The sequence below is a fragment of the Sceloporus occidentalis genome, unplaced genomic scaffold (assembly GCF_023333645.1).
Source record: "Sceloporus occidentalis isolate IW3139 unplaced genomic scaffold, rSceOcc1.0.p SCAF_22, whole genome shotgun sequence".
Lineage (NCBI taxonomy): Eukaryota > Metazoa > Chordata > Lepidosauria > Squamata > Phrynosomatidae > Sceloporus > Sceloporus occidentalis.
Window position 1 is genome coordinate 8168988 of NW_028317002.1, and position 23569 is coordinate 8192556.

Consider the following 23569-nt stretch of genomic DNA (forward strand, 5'->3'; position numbering starts at 1 on the left):
GGAGTGACTGCGCCTGGGTATCTTACCCATTGTTGTGATACACTTATTGCTTTTGTGCTATATCCATGCGTATATGTATGTTTGATTGCTTAACCTTATCATCATTTTTGTGATCGGATTGTAGTTTTGTGTCGTATCTCCTTGTGCTGTCTCGCTCTTTCCTACTCTTGGGGGTGAGTTCCTCACGGCCTCTGGTCTACGCATGGAGAAATATATGGATCCACCACCTAAAACATCCACTCGACAAAGCAAGACAAGAGATAAATCCACAGCGTCCTTCAAACCGGCTCTACCTCCTGGGCCGGGCTCTGTTGTAGCGGAGGGTCACTCCGTATCCGACGCCTCCTCCAAAGATCCACTGACGGCTCAAGACCTTATTGGTGTCATATCTCCACTCTTGGATGTCAAGCTTGAAAAGTTGTCTGATTCCATTAATGCCGTTCTCGCTGAGTTGGTCTCTCAGGGACAGAGAATTACTACTTTGGAATCCAGGGTCTCTGACGTAGAAGATGGGAACGTCTCCATGGCTGCGTCTCTCCGCTCACAGGATCATTTAATTACATCGTTACAGGAACGTATAGATGATCTTGAGAATCGTAGTAGGCGCAATAACCTGCGTCTGGTTGGTCTGCCTGAGGAAGTTAAGGGCACAGCGCTGCATGACCTGGGCAACCAGAGTAATAAGGGGAATGGGAGGACTACAGTACCCAGAAAGATTATCAGAATTGGGGTTATTTAGTTTGGAAAAAAGACGGCTTAGGGGGGACTTAATAACTATGTATAAATATATAAGGGGACAGTACAGAGATCACTCCCAGGACCTATTTATACCCAGGACTGTATCTATAACAAGGGGACATCCTCTACGGCTGGAGGAAAGAAGGTTTCTACACCAGCACAGACGGGGGTTCTTTACAGTAAGAGCGGTGAGATTATGGAACTCTCTGCCAGAGGAAGTGGTGATGGTAAACTCAATAAAAGAGTTCAAAAGGAGCCTGGACGTGTTTCTTGAAAGCAATAATATTACAAGTTATGGATATTAGATTAATAGGGACAGAACGTTGATCCAGGGATTTATTCTGATTGCCATATTTGGAGTCGGGAAGGAATTTTCCCCCTGGTATGGGGCAATTGGCATCTGCTTCATAAGGGTTTTTTGCCTTCCTCTGGATCAACACAGTAGGGACACAATATGTATATAGGTTGAACTTGATGGACTTTGGTCTTTTTTCAACCTTATGAACTATGTTACTATGTTACCTTGTAACGACCTGGCTTCCCAAGTCCTTGGACCTGGTGTTTCCTCAAGGTGAACTGATCATTGAAAGAGTACATCGTATTGGTCAATTACCAGTTTCTACTACATCTCGCCCTAGGGCGGTGATCTTCCGGGTCCTGAACTATTCTGACAAGGTCAAGATCCTGGACGCTTATAGAAAGGTTACATCACTCTATTATCACAAAACTAAGCTGTTACTTTTCCAGGATTTTTCTGCTGCGGTCACAGCCAAGCGACGCCAGTTCTCCGAAATCTGTACGGAACTTTACAACAAGCGTGTGAAATTCGCTCTTCTCTATCCTGCTAAGCTCAGGATTACCCATGAGGGACATGCCTACTTTTTTGACACCCCTCAAGCGGCCAAGGAATTTCTTCACGCTGGATCCAGATCTCCCTCTCCGACTGGAAGTTCGGCAGTGCCTGGGGCCTCCCCCCCTCCCTCTTCTCGCTCTCGCCCTGCTTCTCTGCCTCGTTCCTCACCGCCTGTCTCTCCTAGGGCTCGAGATCTTTGAAAACCGTTGGTGTCTGGTTAGGTATCTTCCGGCTCACCTTTACTTGTCATTGTACACTGTTTTGATGGTTCTTAGTTATGCTTATTTTTTTTGGTTATTCTGTTGTGTTTCTAGGCACACGATTCATTGTGCCACGTTTTGGTTTATGCAAAAAAACAAAAAATGGGAGAAGCTTAGCACTTTACAGCTAGTGATGTACAGTTTTGTTCTCTACATGGTCTGTTGGGCGTTTGGGGGGGCTGGCTGGGACCTCCCTAAGCCAACATGTTCCGACTTACTCTTTGCTTTATCTTTTCCTCAGCGGGGCATTGGATGAACTCCTGGCTCCGTTGTCCCTATTGTTGTGCTACCGTCAGATGTTAGATGTGATGCGCCATCCTCATTGCGTATTGTATCATGGAATGTGGAAGGTTTGAATACACCTGTTAAGCGTAAAAAAGTTCTTACCCATCTTAAACGTATGCGTCCGGATGTTATTTATCTCCAAGAAACCCATTGGTGTGACCCTGTCAAAAATACGCTAAAAGCTCCATGGCTTCGAGCTTGTTACTCCGCCATGTATACAAAAAAATCTAGAGGTGCCACTATCCTCCTCTCCAAACGGTTGCCCTTTGTTGTAGAGTCTGAGAGTAGTGACCCGGAGGGAAGATATATTATTCTAAGGGTTAAATTGTTTACGGAGTCTTTCACCTTTGTCAATATATATGCTCCCAATTCTGATCAGCCCGCTTTTCTGGCCAAAATTTATTCACTCCTGCTGGAACTTTCGGCCCCTAACGTTATTTTGGGGGGTGACTTTAATTTAGTGGCCAACGTTTCCTTAGATGTATCTGGCCCTTCCTCTCGCCCTGTCGGCCTCACCTCCTTACCTATGCTGGATCACCTCCGTTTGCGGGATGCTTGGAGGTTTCTTAACCCGACGGATAAACAATATACATTCTACTCTCATCCCCATAACTCCTTTTCTAGGCTGGACTACCTGTTCATACCCGAGTTATTTTTACACAGGCTAAAGGATGCCCACATTGGTCAAATTGTAATCTCCGACCATGCCCCTATCTGGGTAGATATCTGTCTGGCTTCCCCATATCAGGTGTCCCGTAATTGGAGGTTTCCTACTTATTTATATACTTCGGAGGCGTTTAAACAATTCCTGATTGCAAAATGGAATGACTATGTCGATGATAACCATGAACATCTCGATGACCCTGATCTCTTCTGGGGTGCTTCTAAGCCGGTTTTGAGGGGACATATCATTGCTTATGTTGTGGGACGCAGGAGAGAGGCCGAAGCCAAACTTGTCCGACTCACGGATGATCTTTCCAGGGCATATGCTGCCCATAAAACTCACCCAAGTCCAGATACCCTAAAAGCGTATAAAGAAATTAAATCCCTCTACGATGCTTGGGTCACTGAAAAGGCGCAGCTTTCTTATACTTATACTCGTAATACCTTTTTCCGCTGGGGCAATAGATCCGGCAAGCTTTTGGGCAATCTTATCCGTCACTCTAAGTCTAAGTGTCATAATGTGACTCGGCTCCAGGACGCTTCCCACTCGGTTGTGACCGAACCTAGTGAAATTACACAACTCTTTGCTACGTACTTTGAGGATTTTTACTCCTCAGAATCCAATGACCCCGACATGATGCTTCAAATGTTTAGGCAGGCTAATATTCCAAAACTGTCGCCTGCGGACCGCGAGCGTTTGATTAAACCGTTTACCCCTCCTGAAATTGCCGCTGCTATAAAATCCCTTTCTAACGGCAAATCCCCAGGCCCGGATGGCCTGGGCCTGAATACTATAAACTTCTTTCTACGTGCCTGCCGACACATCTTACTGATGTTTATAATGGATTTTTGCAGGGAAGGGTTCCCCCGAGAGAATTCACAGCCTCCCGCATCATAGTCCTTCCCAAACCTCACAGGGACCCTACCTTGCTCTCCTCCTATCGCCCCATTTCCTTGTTGAACCAAGATCTAAAACTATTTACCAAAATTATGGCCTCTCGATTGCAACCTATCCTAATGAAACTCACCTCCCCCTCCCAAACTGGTTTTGTTAAAGGGTGCCACTCCACTCAAAATATTAGAGGCCTTATCTCAGCTATCCTTACTGCCAAGCTTACGGATAGTAGGGCCTCTATCGTAATTAGTTGTGATGCTGATAAGGCATTTGATAGAATTTCCTGGCCCTACCTTGTTAGTTTTTTTAAATTCCATCATTTTGGTTTACCTTTCATTCAGATGTTTCGAGCATTGTACCATTTGCCGATGGCTCAGGTTACGGTGAATAATATGAATTCCCGTTGGTTCTCCCTTGGCAGAGGTACTCGTCAAGGTTGTCCCCTTGCCCCTCTACTTTTTAATCTGGCAATTGAACCTCTAATACGTGTCATCGAGCGTTCCGCCGAGCTTGAGGGAATCAGGGTGGGTGATGTTGAGTTAAAGATTGCTGCCTTTGCTGACGATCTTTTGTTGTATCTTTCTAACCCCAAAGCAGCGATGCCTTACCTACTTGACTTATTTGATCGATTTCATAAGGCCTCGGGTTTCTTGATAAATAAACTTAAGACTGAGGCGCTTCCCATTTTCCCCCAGGCTAAGCGTGGATGGGGTGGGTCGTTCCCCTTTAATTGGACTCAACTTCCCTCTTTGAAATATCTGGGCCTTACTATTCCCACGAATTTGGCACATCTTTATAAACTAAACTTTCCCCCATTGTTGCGTCAAATGGAAGACTCTTTTAAATCTTGGTCCAAATTTAATCTTTCCTTTTTAGGTAGATGCCACCTATATAAAATTGCCTTTTTCCCCAAACTATTATATCCGATTCATATGCTGCCCATTTCCTTGAAGAAGAAGGACATCCAATGTCATAATGCATTGCTGCGTAAGTTCCTGTGGTTTAACAAAAAAGCTAGAATTTCGTTGGTAAAGCTCCAACAGCCTGCTCATAATGGTGGGGTGAATTTACCTAACCTACTGGACTATAATTTGGCGTCTAACTATCGTTATGTGGCGGATTGGCTGCGTGGCAGGTCTAGATTCACTAATGTGACTCTGGAGCAACAACTCTCTCCAACTATTTCTTTGGCCTCTCTCCTGCATCTGTCTAAAGCTAACTTACCATCGGACGTTGTCTCCAATCCATTGTTATTTCATACGTTGAAGGCCTGGGAGCGTGTTAGACGTCGCCTGGGTTTGGAGGTTCACTATTCTCGGTTTTTGCCCCTGGTCCGTAACCCGCAGTTTCAGCATGGGAGGGAGGATGGTGTCTTTAAACGACTCGCCCGGGCGGGGGGTCGCGCTGTGGGTGATTTTCTTGACCCGCGAACAGGTAAATTACTGTCCTACCTGCAGTTCCAATCTAAATACTCTACTATTCAGGTTCACCCTATTCACTACCTTCAACTTCGTAATTATGTTAACACTCTACTTCCTTACCTTTCTGGGGCTAATTCCAATAACCCTTTGGACCAGATAACGATATTGTCCCCCGCCACAATGCTCACAATGTCCACAATATATACTCTGATCAGACCGGTCATCGATTGGGAGTCCCACAGAACAGGTGTTACCTCTTGGAAAGCTGATTTTCCGAATTTGAGTCCAAAACGGGTTCTCCAGGCGTATACGTGCAATTCTAAAGTCTTGGTGTCTAGGGACTACAGTGAGATGTTCCTTAAGATTTTGCATAAAGCATATGTCACCCCCAAGCTCCGGTTTTTAATGGGCTTATCAGACCATTCCCGGTGTCTTAAGTGCCACTTGCCTGAGGCCGATCTTCTTCATGGCCTCTGGTCCTGTAGCTCTATTACCCCATTTTGGAATGCTTTGCAATTGTATATTACAGACACCCTGGGCATTCGTTTTGCGATCTCTGTAGAATGGGCAATTTTTGGTATACTTCCTGACCATGTTCCTCCCACTGTAGCGAGAGCTAAATTTATCCTGCTCATTCTCTCAGCAGTTGCAAAACGGGCTATATTGTCACAATGGATTGCTCCCCAACCGCCGACGCTGCCTTTGGTCCTGTCGCGGTTGCGCTTTTTGTTTCAAATGGATTGGCTTGAAGCCGTTCTTCATAAAGAGAGCAAAGTTAAATTTTTGTTTAATCGTTGGTCCCCGTATATTGCGACACTGGATGGCGATACCAGGCTGTCGTTGTTTCAAACCTTTAATACTACTGGGTGGTTTTGCCTTCAGGTCTTGAAAGGTACTCGCCCCATACCAGGGTTTTGATCTTATTGACGGACGGGTTTGTACATGTGTGTAACATGTTTGTTTTTGTTTTCTACGCATTATGGTCGATTCCATGATTGTCATTTGCTTAACTTTATTTTTGGTCACTCGGATTATTGTTTGCACTGTCTGTGATACTATATTGTACATCACTTGTATCTGTATATGCCTATTTTGTCATCTTGTCTGTATATGACTTTGTCATTATGCTATATGCTTTGTCTTCTCCGTGTAATAAAGAAGTTTAAAAAAAACAAACAAAAAAAAAAAACAGGAAGCCCTGTCAGCTTTATCTGGAACACACAATTTCTGAAATGGAATAGAAGACAGTCTTTTATCAAGTGTTCATGTACCATAAAAAAAACCTTGAAGATATTTACCTGATCAAATGAATTTCCAACAAACTATATATAATAGTTATTATTCATCTACAACTAGCCTGACAGTATCTGAACATGCCACCGACAATGATCTGGAAGCCCTGGTTTCCGGAAAAATCAGCAGCTATCCCATGAGCTGTATCATTCATTTTAGATAGATAGACTATGTTGGATTAACCAGTTCACGCGATTATGGTGTACTACTAGATTGCAAGCCCTAGGATGTAATAGTATGTCTTGAGGATTTTGCATGGAAGGGTGATTTCCTCATCGATACATGGACATGTAGGCTAATGGCAGCCTTGGCTACCCACCATCAAGAGGAGCCAACAGGGGAGACTTCCATAGGTGGCAGGGCAACTTTTAAATTTTGTATTAGAATCGCATATCCCTATAGAGTTTTTTTTGGATTTCAAAAAAGTAAATGGTATGTCTTCATATGCACAATGGTTTATTAACAGAATTGTAAGGGCTGGTAGATATTAAGCAATGAAGATGAAGAAAGTGTAAAAAGCTCAGTGGAATCTTTATATTTAAATTTTATTTAATCTGTAACGTTAAATAGTTTCCCTTCTAATAGATAATTAGAATGTACAGTTATTTGGATTCAAGTGATAGATTCCATTTAAATATTGTAGCACATTTCCTATTACCTTGCATATATGTCAATCATGACACAATATGCCTTGTCTCCATCTATTGTTCATATTAACTTTGATGCCAAGTCAGCACTGGTAACTCAGCTACCTTATCTCCACTAAACTGAGCTTAAGTGAACCTGTCACTTAAAACCAAATTTACATTAATCAATAAAGCCTATACAACTGTCTATATGTTGTGGTTAGATTTTAAGCAGGTCAGCGTTTTTAGAGCTATTTTAATGAGGCATTTCCAACTACTGTTTGCATATTCCCCAGCGTTTAAGAATGCTCAATGATACCCATCTAAAATCATCAGATGTTTACCTGTATATTTCTATTATTTTTATATTTAATCTGTTTTTGTAAATTTGAGGGGGTTTCCCATCAGCAGTATCTGTGCCACTGCTACAAATAGTATAATGATCTGTATCAGAGGGTAGTCAGTGGAAGTGGCATATAGGCACAGCTGTAAAGTGAAACAGTACAAGAATAGTTATATTAAGATAACCATTATATGGACAAAAGTATTGGGACACCTGACCAATAAACCAACAAGGACTTTTATGACGTTGCATTCTAAATACAGAGACATTAATACGTAGTTGGTCTCCCCTTTGGAACTATTACAGCTTCTACTCTTCTGGAAGGCTATCCACAAGATTTTGGAGTGTTTCTGTTGAATTTGTTTCTCATTCATCCAATAGAGCATTTGTGAGGTCAATCACTGATGTTGGACCAGAAGGCCTGGCTCGCAATCTCTGTTCCAGTTCATTCCAAAGTTCCATGGGGTTGAGGTCAGGGCTCTGTGTGGGCCAGTCAAGTTCTTCAACACCACATAAATCCACCCATGTCTTCATGGACCTTGCATGGTGCAATGGGGACAGTCATGCTGGAATGGAAAAGGGTTTTTCCCAAACTGTTTGCACAAAGATGGAAGGATAGGATTGTTCAAAATGCCTTGGTATGCTGAAGGGGAAATACCAAGAAATTTTGGATAATGACATTTCAGTCAGCCTCCACATCATCTTGATTGAGAGGGGCACATAATTGTGAAGTTCCACTATATGGAAAGCATATATATGATAAAATATGGCAAAGTACCCCAATAAATGCACATTACACTTTCAGACAGTGGCTAGTATTCATGGTAATTACTTCATAAAGACTCATAAAAGGTGCATTGTCCTGCTATCTCTGAGTGTGTGTGTGCAAAACTTGCTCGTTGTAGTGGACATATGAACTAAATAACTTTAGAACATAACATGTATTATGGTTTCCTCTGCATAAAGATGATTCTCAATATGTTACTTTAACAGTGTTTACCTTTCTAAGGGAAGATTTTCTTTTTGTTTTTCATACAAAAATTAAATGTTTCAAATTTCTTCAGGTACGTTTAAAACCATTTCTAAAAAGGTAGTTTTCCTATGAGAGCGAACACAATATTTTAATTAATGTGTAAAATCTCATTATGTTTACAGCTCTGAGTTCCAGCCAAACACTGGAAACTTTAAATGTAGTTATTGCAAAAATACAGTGTCATTTAATATTAATCTGAGCCTTATTGTTGCTAATGTTTTTTCTTCTTTTGCATTTACAGTAAACATTTATCAAACTGGGCATTGTCTGTAATATCACGTCATTAAATATACACTTATTTTATTTATCTCTTAATTTCTACTATAGACATATATATATATATATACACACACACATATATATATATATATATATATATACAACCTTGTATACATGCACAGTGAGGACACCAACAGGGCAGCCCTCCGTATGTGAATTTATAGTTGGAATTTTCTGAATTCAGTAGTGCAATATAAATACATTTGTATAATGGCAAGGGAATATGAATTCTGTCAGAATGCCTGTATTGTGTTATGAGGAACAGGAATCTTTTTAATAACTTATTAGACTTTCAAGATATCAGCCGCAGCGTATCGTGTGTCTGCCGATCATAGCACTGACCAGCTGCCACATGCTGATCTTGATGTCAATGAGAAAGCCCTTTTAGCTTCGGGAAAGGTCTCTGTTATGACATTTACAACCGTTTCTTTTGTTTGAAATTCAGTTTTCAATTTAATATACTCTGACTAGCTAAAACATGCTAAATAGAGAGGAATTTCAGAATATTACTGTTGCCAAGCTATCTAGTGATTGTTGGGTCTCCAAATAGTTTACACTATTTGGCGTGCGCCAGTAGATAGAGAAACATACTTACAATTAATTAAGAGTTACCAAGCGCCAGTGTTCAAAGGGTCATTTTGGGAAATCAGACGTTATTTACACACTGGAGGTCTGTGTCCAGCTGGCACACCATCCACAGTAGCAAGCAGCAGACACCACTTATCCCTCTGAGATGGAGCACCAGGATATTATGGCATATTCTAGTGCTCAAGCAGATGGGATTGAAGATAGGAGGTAAGTAATGAGGGGAGGCTAGGGACACTCATCTAAGTAAGGCCTGGGGCAGTACTAACCCTAAATACATCACTGAACCATTAATTTTATTTATTAAACCTTATAAGCTCTACCTTAGATGGAGGCCTGAATAGTGTCTCACTTGGTGTACACACCATGGAACAACAGGATGGATGAAGGATTGGGAGCAAGTGTAGTCTCTAACTAGGAGATTGCACTTAACTTGACGTATATCAAGAAAATACATATACTGTACTGTATATAGCAGATTAAGTTACTATACTGAGATATAGTATCTAAGTTCTAGAAAGATATTTAATAGCCTCATTTTATGAATTTAGTTTTTTACCTTTGTTACTTTTCATTTAAAAAGTTTTAAAAGCTACATTTGTGGCCATATGTAGATTCCTTCTGGCATCTGCTTTCATAGAACATGTATTTTTATCGGTGTACTTTTACATTAGTTATTGAAAGTAATGTATTTTCATGAACATATTTTTTTGTAACTACCTCATGCATTCTTACTTCTTTCTTAATTATAATAATACATAATTATTTTATGCATAAATTATAAAACATTAGAAAAAGTATCCAAGGATGGGTCTCAATCAACTGCTAAGAAAATTTGTGACCTAAAAACTTTGAATTCAAATGTACAAATTTAAATATTGAGATTTTCTTCTTCCATCAATAAAAAATTGTGATTTCATTTTTATTTTGATTCATATTTTATTTGCAACATTTAGATAGGTATGATATACAGTATCCTGACCTCCAGAGACCCCAAGAGACAGCTGCTCTGTCCACTGTTATACCTGTCCTGGCCTAAATGACAAACTCTAATCTTTATATACATGGGGAATCATTCATGGTACCTGCTTAAAGCAGACAGTCAGTGGGCAGACAGTCAGTGGCTAGGAAATCCCCATGCATTTGCATCGAGCTCACCCCAACATTTAAAGGGACCGCTCAGCTCTCATGTACATTAAATTGCATAAGATGACTAGAGTGTATATGATGGCTGGATTTAATGTTCTACACAGGAAATATACCACAAGACTGTAGCAAAGCACACAAAACAATTAACAAAACACTATATATATATATATATATATATATATATATATATATATATATAAACAAGGCCTTGTTATTAGTGATTTATATATTTCACCAAAAGTGCTGCAGTTTATGGCGGAACAGCGCCATGGAGAATGTTTTTGTTTCAAACAAGACAAAATACATTCCGTAACTTAATTTGGGTCCCTGGGTGGAGCGTGTGGAGAGAAGGGAGGGCCAGTGCTCCACTCCACAGTTTAAATCCAGCACAGTAGGTGAGGATCCCAGGATCACCCAGGTAGTTCCTCACCTATTAACAATAAGCAGCACCAGGCGGCTACACCCTCCTGGGGAGGGCGAGGGCACAAGCAGCGAGTTAGACTGCAGTACTCTCCTGAAACGTCTGCTGAGAAGACAACGATCTGTGCTTTCATTTGTTCTGTTTTTGTTAGCAGCGGGTTAGCCACCCAACATATAACAGTTGAACCTGTTGGTGTTAAAAAAGAGCAAGATTTTGCCAGACCTATTAATAAAAAAGACAGTTCTATCAGAAATACCATCTTGTCTGGTGTTTCACACATAAGACTGTGTGGTTATATGGCCCCAGGTCACAATATATCTATATATATATTTCAAGCAATTGGCTGTTATTGGAAAAATGAATGCCAATGACCTTAGCTGGCCAGCACAGCTTGCCATTATCACTAAAAGCCAAGTGGTGACCTCTGACCTTGCCCTTTCCCTTCAAGCTAATACCTCAAGTATGTATTGTAGTCAGATAAGCTAAGCACAGTTGGTCAGTCAGCTAATGGACGCTACAATTAGTATCCCATTTCAAAGAGACAGGTGTTCGTGTCACCGGCATGACAAATAGCCACTTTATGTCAACTTCCATGCGGACTTAGCTGCTCGTTCTTGTTCATACCAGAGCAGCTAAACCACAGCAGTCACGTTGAGAATTTCTGCTATCACAACAGCTATTTTTATTTTACAGTCGACATAAAATATGCAGTAGGTACACAGACGCAGTATAAATAAAAGCAGCAATCACTTAAGACACGCATTAAATAAGACAAGCATTACGTAAAGCCAATTATGAGATGCATGGAGGTATTATTCCAAAACATCGTAAAAGACAGCACCTTCCAGTCTTCTAGACAGAGACAGCAACTCTATTTAGTTCTACAGTCTATTTACTAAAATAACTACTAAATTGTGTTCGATCAAAAGAACAAATAGAGAGCGAACTCACCGTTGCAACTCTTTGGATAATGGATTCATGAGTTGCTGGTGGTTTTTAATTGCATCATCTCCTCTCTCCTGCAGTCGATTGTATGCATTTTTTTTAGTGTTAATTCATGTGGTTTGCAAATGCATGCTGGCAAAAGTGACTATTCAAAGCTTCATTCACTGCCAGCTTGCATGCACTTGCATTTCAGTGAACAAGTAAGTTTCAACATTACATTACATGATAGCAATAGCCTTAAACATAACCCCAAGTGCCTTACACCAAAGATGCTTCTTTTTTTGTCTTTTCAAAACTAGGCTTGAGAATATAAGGGAATTAATTTTGTTAATTTTCTCTATCATTCTTTTGCATTATGAATAAAAAAAGACATTCATGCAGAATAAGTACTGCTAATTAACATCAGACTGAGAAATATTTTTGATGCAATACACCTGCACCTAATACATATCCATTAGCATTTCAAATAGCCAAAGAGGGCTACTCTTGTTTTAAGAGATGTGGTTAAGACTGGCTTAGGGGCTTAAAATGTGTTTTTTTATGTATTTTTGTTCTATCTTTGTATAGCTGTTTTTGGAACTAAGACATACCAATGTATTTTCTTTAACATGTGTTTATAAACACATTTTCTGCTGTTTTTACACAAATTAGTGTGATGTGTGACTGCAGAACAAAGTGATACAACCCTACCCAGTAAAAATTCTGAGCTCCTAAAAAAGGAGCAACAGGGAAGAAAATGAGGGACACAGAGATTTGAGTCTCGAGGAGGTCATGTCCATCCTAGGCACATATTATAAAAGAGATGTCTGCAGTGTGTACCACACATATGTTGTGATCCTTCTTATGCACTCTGCTCAGTTTGGCCGTAAGCAAGTTGTTTCCTTAAGATTAAATATTACATTTTTATTCACATTTTAAACTCCTTGCCACTAGATTATATTCTGCAACATGTCAGATGAGAAATTAAGTGAGTTATAGTTCCATAGACATTGCTTCAATTTAAAGTGTCACAAGAAAAACAAAGTGGGTTAAATATGACTAACGTAATGTAGAGTGACAAACCAAATATTTCATGTTCTGCTGAAGAAAACTGACATAGAGTGCTGTAGTTCATGTTAACATTTCCTTAATCCTTGGCTTGGTAAACATTAATGCCAATGTTTCTAAATAGCATTCTTGACTGATTAAAAATTGGGACTTTTAAATTTTATATTTTAAACTCATAGTAAGGGACACAGGCACATGTATCCACCTCTTTTTGTGATTGTGTTGTTACTTTAGCTTCTGTGCTCCCCAAAGGTGCTTTATTTGCTGTTAACCATACAAACACGTTAGCCATGGGATTGGGGGGTGGGAGAGGCACAGGACAGTGTATACGGTGTATATATTTTTTTCCCCTCATCCAACTGAGCAGAAAATGGGGGTTAAGGCGGCCTGTATATACCCCTGAGATTTATTGCTCCCCACCGAGGGAAGAGGCAAGTGGATTCCCCAACCCCAGTTTAATCGTAGTTACCCCTTTTTTTAATCAATATTTAATATCAATACAAATACACATATGTATTGATATTCTTGGGTGTTTGTGACATTCAAGCAAAAACATGCGGGTTGTTGTATGCACTTGCATATTACGAAGATGGATATTTCATAATTATTTTGTAGTGAGTATGTTTTACAAGTGTTACAATGCAAGGGCAGACCACTGAAATTTAGTTTTATTATTCAGCTGGGTGATAATATGATGGCGTGTGCCTTTTGATTTCATAATGATACATAACCAACATAACTGTTAACTTCCCTTGGAAGCCTACCCTGAGCTCTCCTACTTCTAAGAGGCTTTTCATAAGGGTGCGGCTAACCCCCAAAAAACTTTAGGGGGGCTAGTAGATACAGTTCTTCTTTGTGACCCAAGTCCCTCTTTCCCTTTTTCCTGTCCTGATGTCCCTCTTTTTCAGGATGTGTAGGGGTGTATTGCGGTGTTCTATAGTAAGTAAACATTCTATTAGATGTCACAAAGTCATACAAAGTCTTTTCCATTTACACCTACATGTTTTCCCTTCCTTCAAACAATGAGAGGGCTCATTACAAGTCTCAGATACCTATTATTGCGATGAGTAGGTACTATGTTGCAGGCAATGGAGGGCTAATTCACATATTAACACTAAGAACCGTTACCTTACCAGCACACTGGCAGTGAGAAGGTTGGAAGATTATTGTCAAATTAATCCTGCTTTATATGTCTGCAAGGTGAGCAAATGTGTACGGGGATTGCCTGTCCACATAGTGACGGATGTACTGCTTGTCACCCATGCTGAATCATTAATTAGGTCTAATTATAAAAGCTGCACTTATTAATCCTAACTGTGTTCCCTCCCCTCTGGAATTTAATTAATGCAGATCACCTTGCTCATTTCCATAAGAATAAAAAGAGAGTGAGAAAGTTTTTACAGGCCTGCTGGCTTAATTTGCCATAAACTCTTATAAAGTATTAGTTGCCACTAGACAAAATGCCTGCTATTAGTACCAAAGCGGTTTCTCTGTCTTTTGGTGTCTAAGCAGCAACAATGCATCATGTTACAGTTTAGAACCCTTTCGGCACAGCCGTTTGCATTCTTTTTCTGTAAGTAATGTTTTACCCTGTGGTTCATGGGAACCAGTTATTAACAATAAAATTAAACATTTGCCCATCTCAATATTAAATGCTCTTTTACCAGTGCTAATTGACCTTAATAATGTCATCATTCTTTTCAAATCAGGATTCCAGGGTGACCACTGGGCTAGTTAGTGAGATTAGAGAGCCACACAATAATCGCAGTATCCCTCTCAAAGTATGACCATGCTGAGATGGAGTACAGGGATTAGGATCGCCGTACCTGGGAACTATTTGGCTCATTCTATCTGTAACACCCTCCTTGCAGGATGCTGGTCGGAGGTTACGCTGACGTCGGTGTGCGGTCACGCTGACGTCGGGCGGTCACGCCCTTTTTAAATTAATCTAATAAATACAGATACATATAGAAGTCGAACAACCATTTACTAAAATAGACAATAACATAATCAAGCATTAACAGATTCAAATATGAGTCTTCAAGAAGGTATTGAGCATGAATTCATTTGCCTTCCTAGGATCATTAGATTTAACATATTGAAAAGAATAAAAGAAAAGAAAAGAAAAAAATAGACAGAACCATGGGACAAAGGCATTGATATACCTCTTAAGGTTAGGGGAGAATTCCCAGGAAGAGGGAAATAGCAATACATTTAATCAGAATTTTTTTCTATTCTTGAGTTTTTCACATTTACTCAGGGGAACCAGGTTTTGTTATAAGAAGAGATCTATCCCTTGATTAAAAATAAATTATTTTCCATCTGATATTGATAATCAATCTGATTTATTAACTCCTGTGGCAAAAGAGATTCAATATCTCGTCAAAGTCTTGCTATCAATATCTTAGTTGCTTAAAAGGATATTTATAACCAGATCTAAAGCAGGTTTTTCTAACGTTGGACACATTTTATTTTTAATGGGGAGTGGGGCGCAACCTCGAGTTTTCCCTTAATGACTGGAGTAGTGGCACTTCACTTGAAGTCTCCAGGCGAAACCCGGAGAGTTACCAGGTATAGACATGACATCTCATAAGCTACCAGGAGCTCTACCACTCCAGAGGGGGTTACTGATAGTTGGTGTGGCTAAACACAGCTTCCCCTACCTGGAGAAAAAAGAAGTTACCAGGAGACTTGGGGGCCAGCCCTTCATCTGGAGACTCCATGGCTCCATGTCCAATTCCCCCCCCCCCGATGCTAAGCTTGAGGTAATAACTATTGTTTAAATGGTAGGAATTATTGTCTTCAAGTATTGAAGAAATACTTTGACCGGTTGGTTGATATTATTACTTGTTACGTAGTTGTACTTGTATATTAAATTTAAGTTTTAGTTACCAGGTAAAGAAACTGAATATATCCTTAACCTGCTCAATAAAGAGACAAAATGTTTCTAAATAAAGCAAGTTGCTCAGTCAGCCATGGGTAAAAATGTACACATCTGTACTACAAATGTATTGTTGCTGCCCTAAAGGTCAGCCAAAGAAACCTAATGTTTGACTTTTTAAGCGCCAGACACAAGGATGTACTTGCAGTTTTAACCCATATATTGCATGTTAAAGGTTGTACTGAAAGGGTAAAAGTTACCCTGGTGGGATGATGTAAGATTACATGTAAAATGAGATTTTATAATTTTTTTTGTTTGGAAAACCATCTGGTTCTTTTTGTACTGCTAGTCTCATCATTCAAGTCAAATCATTAGTGTATGGTTGTAGCTTTTTAAAAATAAAGGCATGCTCACTTCATCTTACTTGTGTAATCTAGCTTCACTGGCAAGCCGGAGTCTCATGACCCTATTGAGCACCCGCCTCTATGAGCAGACCGATTCAGTGCTAAAGGAAATTGTTGGGTAGAGCGGTAACTAGAGCTCTTGATGCCTGGGGCAGTATTGGAAGTCCCTTCCCAGTCTGACATCACAGCTGTGCAAGGGGTATGCAACCACATATTTAAATAGTATGTGAATAGGGCCTAGACAGAAAAATATATTAAAATTTTTTTAAAATAAGCTTATCATTTTATTATGATGGTAAGATGAAATACACACATAAAAACATTATGGGGAGATTTTCACTAAGCACAAGTTAGGTCCTGGACTCAGTAAATCATTATTACAGGTTTGTCCCATTGCAGCCTCAATTGGTAGCAACCCTGGGCCTGGTGCCCCCTGATTCTGGTACCAAGGCCGCTACCTGGGATACCAGGCATTAAGACCAGCGCCTCACAACTACGTGACTGTCCCCAAGGGCTATGATGTCATACTCAAACTGTCAAAACCTAAGCCTTGCCTGTAGGTGTCCCAACAGTAAATAGTAAAATGTTGACAATGAGTTATATCTAGCTTTCAGTGGAAAATCTGTATTGCAATCTAGAAATGTCAGGTAAACAATAGCAGTGCATTCAAGAAGCAAGTTTATAAATTCCAGTTTACATTTACAAATCTACAGACAGTAATTGTATGTATATCGGCACCAATCACCAACTCACTAGTTGCCTTCAAGGTTAAATAATGTCATTGTTTATAGATACCCAAACACTGGTATTAATTTTAGCTTTTATGTGGCATCAGATCTTCTTGCAGTGTCATGTGATGGATTGGACACTATCCCCATTATTGTCCTTAACTGCTTACATGGACTGACTACATTCCCAGGTTTCTTGCTCCCCATCTCTCATATGATGTGCAGTGCTATGCTATCCTTCCATGCTCAAGGCGCATGCATAACAAGATTAGTTTAGCCAGCGACTCCTGCATTTAAATCAGCAGTTTTTTTTTAAATGATTATTGCACTTCTTATGGGTATTTGCTAGAATATGTCCCCCTCCCAGTCCTCTGCCGCACAATTTCACATATACTTCGTACTTCCTCTCCTTGAATCATTTATGCCCTGCTGCCTTTGTTACATCTGCCACAGCTCTGCGTGAACATGACAGCACAGAAATCCCACTGTACAGTCCCTTGGTACCATGCAGCAGTGTCTGATATTTATCAAACCTGTCTGGCTGAGCAGAGACACGTCTGTCACTGCACAGAGAGGCACTGAAAACAGTGCATTATGATGGGGGACAACATATGATCCCTTTTCTCCTTAAGTACAATGAAAAGTGTGCATGAACGGTGTATGGTAACCGACTGGAGGGATATCTTTAAACCAGGGGTAGATAACTTTACATCTCTTTGTCAGACTTCTATCATCTTTAGTTGTTTTTTTTAAAGAGCTGTAGTGCTGTTTGCTTTCGTTTAAGGCTTATTACACGTATCTGGTTAGCAGTTAAAAAACCTGTGTCCATGATCTCAGCAGGGGTATCAGTAATTTGCAGACTGAAACATCATGCTGTTATCTATTGAACCATAGCGTTTTAATGTTTTAGCAAATAATAGGAGATATGTAGGCTAATTATAACATAGTTTAAACCATAATGTTTGAAAAACATTGCTTTCATTGATAAATCTGCTTACCCCACTCCCACACAAACATATTATGTATGAAAACAATTTAGCTGACCTGCCCAAGTCTTACCTCCAGACAAAACCAAAGCCACTAAGTGAAACACATTGGAAATCCTCTGAGCTGTAATCTTCGTAACCTAATGACCTAGAAAAGAGGAGACATCAGGATGGAGCTATGCGGAGCGAGCAGTGCACGGTGCTCCAACCAAGCAGACAGTTTATCACGTTCTCCATGAGGTGTCTGAGCCTCAATTAATTGTATGGCCAGCACGAGATTCATTTGTGATCCCAAATGAAAGCCAAGAGAGAAGCTTGCCTGCAAATTAAACAAATGTTTATGTTTTCCTTACCCCTTATTCTTGCACTGTAATCCCCTTGCTGACTTGCAAAATACTTATTAGTATAGCTCATGTATGTATATGTGTTTATTTACTTGCCTATGAAAAAGGATAAAAAAAGATTTAAAGATAGACATTATATATTTCCCTAAATGACCTCTTCCTACGTAAATGTTCACTATAACCCACTTATTCAGAGAAGAATACAAGCTGTACCCACAACTTGCATTCTACAAGAAACCTCTAGTCCTCCTGACATTCAAGATCTCCAGGCCACCAACTTCTCCACATCTCTTTCACGAAAATCAAATCACCCTCACCCAAGCAGTCCTTCTATTTTAAGCACAGTCCAGTTTAACTTCCTAATAGATTGTAATCTCACAAGAGCAGGGCCCTTGTCTGTTTTTGTACCTGTATGTTTAAACATGCATGAATATTATTGTTAATTTTGTATTAATAGCGCTACTGAGAGCTCTTAAAAAATAAAATTAGAAATGGATGCAAGCACAGCTAGTCACAAAGACACATTCACACACTGGTAATGTTACCTCTAGTAATGTAGAATTTTAACTGTCCTCTCAGTAATTCCCAATCTGTGATACATTTACTCAAATTGTGTTTTGTGTGGTAGGTCCGAAACTTAATGGTATTTAACAGGAAAGTGAAAAGGGAGCCGTCCTGTCACACATATGACCCAAAAACCTATGAATCTTGTTATAATCGAAAAATTGCCTGTAATTTTCTGTTATACTGTTTCTGGGGCTGCCACTTTGCTGCTGCATCATATCTGCCTAGTTGTAATACTGTGGTGGCAGCTTCACAGAAGAACTCCGCTGTTGTGAGTAATCGTTGCAGCCAGAGGCTCTGCTAAAACAAGGCAGGTAGGTTGTAGGAAGCAATAACTTTGGTATTTCAATCAAACCTGCACCACAGCATCATGGGGCATTGAAGGCAAATGTGTATGAAATGCCCTGAAGGCAGAATAACACAAGTCATTTTGCAAATTAAATACTTGAGAGAAAAAGGACATCACGTCCATACAAAAAGCAGGAAAGCTGAAATTGAATTTTGTTTTAGAAATACATCCAACTGAAATTGTCAATTTAAAAAAACAGAACTTCAAAATCTAAAATATGAATACAAATTAATTCTAATGATTGTGTACTGTGTTTCTTCCGTTCTGTTTGTTGTACCATGGAAACCATCGTGATTAAGTGACTGGTCTGCAATTTGTATTATGGAAAGAATTTATGTTCCTAATGAGCATTGGTAGTTGAATACAAAAGGAAAACAAATAGCAATTTGGAGCAAAGTGGTTAATCCACATCAATCAACATAAAAACAAGTAAACATTTTGGTTGGTTTCCTTGTGTTCAAGTTCCAAAGATAGCTCTTAAATTGTTTCTGTTTGCTCCTTACAGATATGGCTCATAAGAATTAGTGGTTGAGACAATTGTGGCAGAACACACGCTAAGGGGTGTTAAGCCACTTTAAGTTAGACCTCTGTCCGGCTTTATGGAAGGGTAAAAAGAACATTAACTGATTTGGCTCACACTTGGTACCTGCGCCATAACAGGATTAGTGTACCTCAGGGAAAGTGAGAAATATGGCAAAAGGTATCAAAAGTAGAGTGAACATTTTTTTGCTGTGATGTTCTTTACTTCTTCTCACCCCACCAAAAAGCTACAACCAAAGAGGAGCAGGGCTTTAACAAATTGGGAGGCATAACAATGGCAGAATAAAGGTTAAGCAAGCATAAAGGTGGCTGCTCCTGTTGTTCATATATATCATATTGGAGAATGTTTCTCACTAGTTTTGATAAATAAGCCAAGTCTTTAGGGACAGTCTCCACTGTGGTGTTTCCATTGCAAAAAAAACAATATCAACTGCAATGCCATCAAAAAAAGAAGAAATAAAATATCTCTGAGAAAGTTATAATGGGTCTTGGCTACTAATATGACCTAAACAACTCTGCCTTTATACACCTCTAATTCTGATGATTCAAACTTTATTGTGAAATAGAGACTAATTGTTTGTTTATTGTGAAAAATATGTACTTTCAGGTACTGTGGAAAAGCACATTAATAATCTGGTGTTGAGTAGAACATTATTTGCAGGAGTGTGAAATTTTACTTGATAAATCCTGTTTACCCGCTCACTGTACTAATAATAAAAAGTGCCGGTCTTGGTATCAGGTAGCTGCCATGATGCTCAAATCAGGAGGGCACCGGGAGGATGCATCCACAGAGTCCAGGGTAGTGATGTAGCATTTGAGTTCACTTTAAAAAGGCAATGTTCCCTTCCCTATATATTCCCATATAGAAAGATTTTACACACACACATTATGTATATCTAAAGTTTGGGGTTTTTCATGGGGGGTGTCTATGACCAGCTCCTTGAAAACTCTCAGCGGTTTCTCCAAGATAAGAGCATGTAGTGTGACCATTATACATTGTAAATCTCGAAGCCAAGAAAATAGCTGCTGGAGACATGTTTTCTTTTACCATTGTGAGAATACCAGTCAATGTAATTTTAAACCAAGCAATGATATCCTTTAGGAGGAATGTTTATATTAACATTTTTTAGTATCATATCTGCCAAAAGGAAACTGCGGTGCATTGTAAATAAACCATCTGGCTGTAGAAGCCCAACAATCAACATTCATTGAAATGACAGCATACAATCTTAACAGTTGTTTCCATTGATATTTTGCATTAAAATTGACTTTTATGTATCCTAACAGTACTCTTTTAGAAACAAGTTAGAACATTTGAATGCTTCCAGCAGTGTGTCAAGATTTAGCCTACTTTCCCTCTCTTTCCATTATTACCCATTGCTCTTATCTGCAATGTGGCAGTTCTGCAAACACATTTCACTGCATATGTGAACAACAGACACTAAGGCATTTCTGGCACTTAAGAAAACACTTAACACAACCAACTTCATCTTGTCAGCATTAAAATACCATTGCAGCTTCTGATCCCGTTCTCTCTGTGTTTATCTTAAAATAGTTTATTTCTCAAGTATTTTAAATGTAGTGACTTGAGAAGTGGGAGAATCTGACAGAAAAAGTATATATATATAGGTTGATATTTCATCCTACACATTAGCACACAATCACAGATTAATTGGATATGCAGCCTCATAAAATTGGTACAGCTTGTCAAACGTGACAGGGAAGGCAGGTAGATGTTGCAAGCAAGGATTTGGCTTTCGCCCCCATTATGTAGGTGGACTTCTCCCCGCTAACAGCGCTTTGTCCCAGAGGCTTGAATGCCAACTGTCAGGATATGATGTGATATATAGTGGGGCAACAGCAGGTGCAAGCAGATTGTGGTGGAAGGGTTAATAAGAGAGGTCTGTTCTGATGGCTACACAGACCTCCCTAGGGGAGCTTGCCCTGGGACTTGCCCTGGATACTTTACATAGATTTGGCTTTTAGTTAAGCCATTATATTTACCCACACACTGTGAAACAGACTGGTACATTATAATTCCTCCAGTACGGTATGTGTCGGTGGCAAAATTTTAGTTACTTTTTATAATTTGGGGAATTTCACTAGTTAAGGGTATTTTCTAGGAAGCCACTAGTATTGGGCTATCTGCTGTGCAAACAGTTGATATTGGAGTTAGTTTATTGGTTACCAATTGCAGTTGGTTGTAAGGGGATAAGGAAAGTCACTTTTTTAGTTACAAAATGAGTATATCTTTTGCATATCCTGTACGTAAAACAAAGTCAACTTAAAGCCATTTTAAGTACTATCAACTTGCCTGTTTAGCTCAATAAAGCTTTAAATTGTTCTGCTGTGAGGGAGCAAGACAGCTCAGCAATCACCTCAGGAGGCATTTCACAGCCCCCACTATACTACAGAATAGGTACATGCATTTGCAGAAAGGGGATGGCTGGCCCCCGTCGAACACTTTTCCAACCATGTTATCCCATACATGGTTGGTAACAAAAGGGTTAAATCCAGCTGTGCTTATATGTCATGGTGCTGCTGGTTCACAACCTTTTTTTTTGCAAATTTTAGCCTAATTCATCAACTCAATAATAACATCGTAGTTGGAGACCCAAGAACTAGCATTTTCTGATTGCTTATTAAACCACCTTCAAAAATGTTGGCATATACAGCAAAATGTTCTCAAATGAACTTCCTTTTATTAATTTTGACTCTTTTGGTACTAATTTGTGTGGTTGTCTTCAATCAATCTTCACCAGGTCGTCTCAGCAGACTCAAATGAGGGATCCTCATTTTATATGACAACTATAAAGTTTTAACAAATCACCTAATACAAAACACAATTAAAATCCACTTTATCAATTAGACAACAAAAACTCCCTGTCTTGCTTGATTTTATGTAATGCAGCCACATCTCATAGCTATGTGCAGAAAGGGATAGGATAACTTCAATGCAGAGAGACACATTTGTGATTTTCCTGTTTTGAATGAATCCTGTGTTGTTCAGGGCATGCCGAAAGCCTCTCCTTTGCATTACTACAGGGGCAAACCTAATATTGCTATGGGGGGTCTATCCACCAAAAGGAGAGTTTGCAGGAGAGTTATATAGGGTCTACCTTGTTAGCTTTTGCTTGTAGAATTGCTTGAATAGTCGCGTTTAAAGCCTTTTAAAATCAGTTAAATGTCTTGAAAGTCACCTCACTGACTGAACTATGCAGGACCAGTTCACCCCTTCTTGCAAAGCCAAGGAAGGCCTTAATGTGTATTTATGTGCTTAATTTACTTGTCCAGCTACCCAGTAGTCCTCAAGAAACAAGTTGTCAAGAGTCAGTGACCCGTAAGACTGCATGGGGATGGGGACAGGGACACAAACATAGTTTAATGATCCCACAAGAATAATTTAAACATGACTGCCTCCTTAATGAGTTGAGATGACATCTATGTCACCAGAGCTAACCCACAGCCCACTCTCTGTCATCAATCCACAAACCTGCGTATTTATATTCGTTTATGAATATCTTTTCACCACAACTGCTTATTACTGTTTAGTAATAATGCATTACCGTTGTTTAGGTAGGCATATCCCAATGAATCCCAGTTTTGTTACAAGAAAAACATTGTGGTGTACTCAGTATTAGTCTAGAGTAGGGTGGTTAAAAGGCCAATTTTTCAATACATTTTTTTAACTACTTTCCCAGCTTCTTAGTCTTTGGTATTATATAGTCATTTTAACCTAGATGTGAAAAGGACACTGTGCATGCATAGAGGGTAAATAGGAAAGGAGGCTGGAAAAAGCTAGGAAAGATTGGAACATGTCCCTATTAGTTTGTGTCTAATGTACTGCAAATTCCTTCCAAATGTATATCCTCTCTTCAGTACAATATATCTGTTCCTCAGCACTGCATATTATTTACCTAGCCTGACACCAGTGGCG

General features: G+C 39.6%; 1 protein-coding gene across 1 annotated transcript in view; it reads left to right on the top strand.

The window, feature by feature from the left end:
* The first annotated feature begins 202 nt into the window (after positions 1-202).
* Positions 203-23569, top strand: part of LOC149300959 (transmembrane protein 132E-like) — a 91484-nt gene continuing 68117 nt past the window's right edge. Inside the window, exons 1-4 of the mRNA XM_089484493.1 lie at positions 203-677; positions 1906-1981; positions 2093-2149; positions 2761-3554. Coding sequence (XP_089340619.1) covers positions 203-677; positions 1906-1981; positions 2093-2149; positions 2761-3554 — 1402 coding nt within the window. The remainder of the gene's footprint in view (positions 678-1905; positions 1982-2092; positions 2150-2760; positions 3555-23569) is intronic.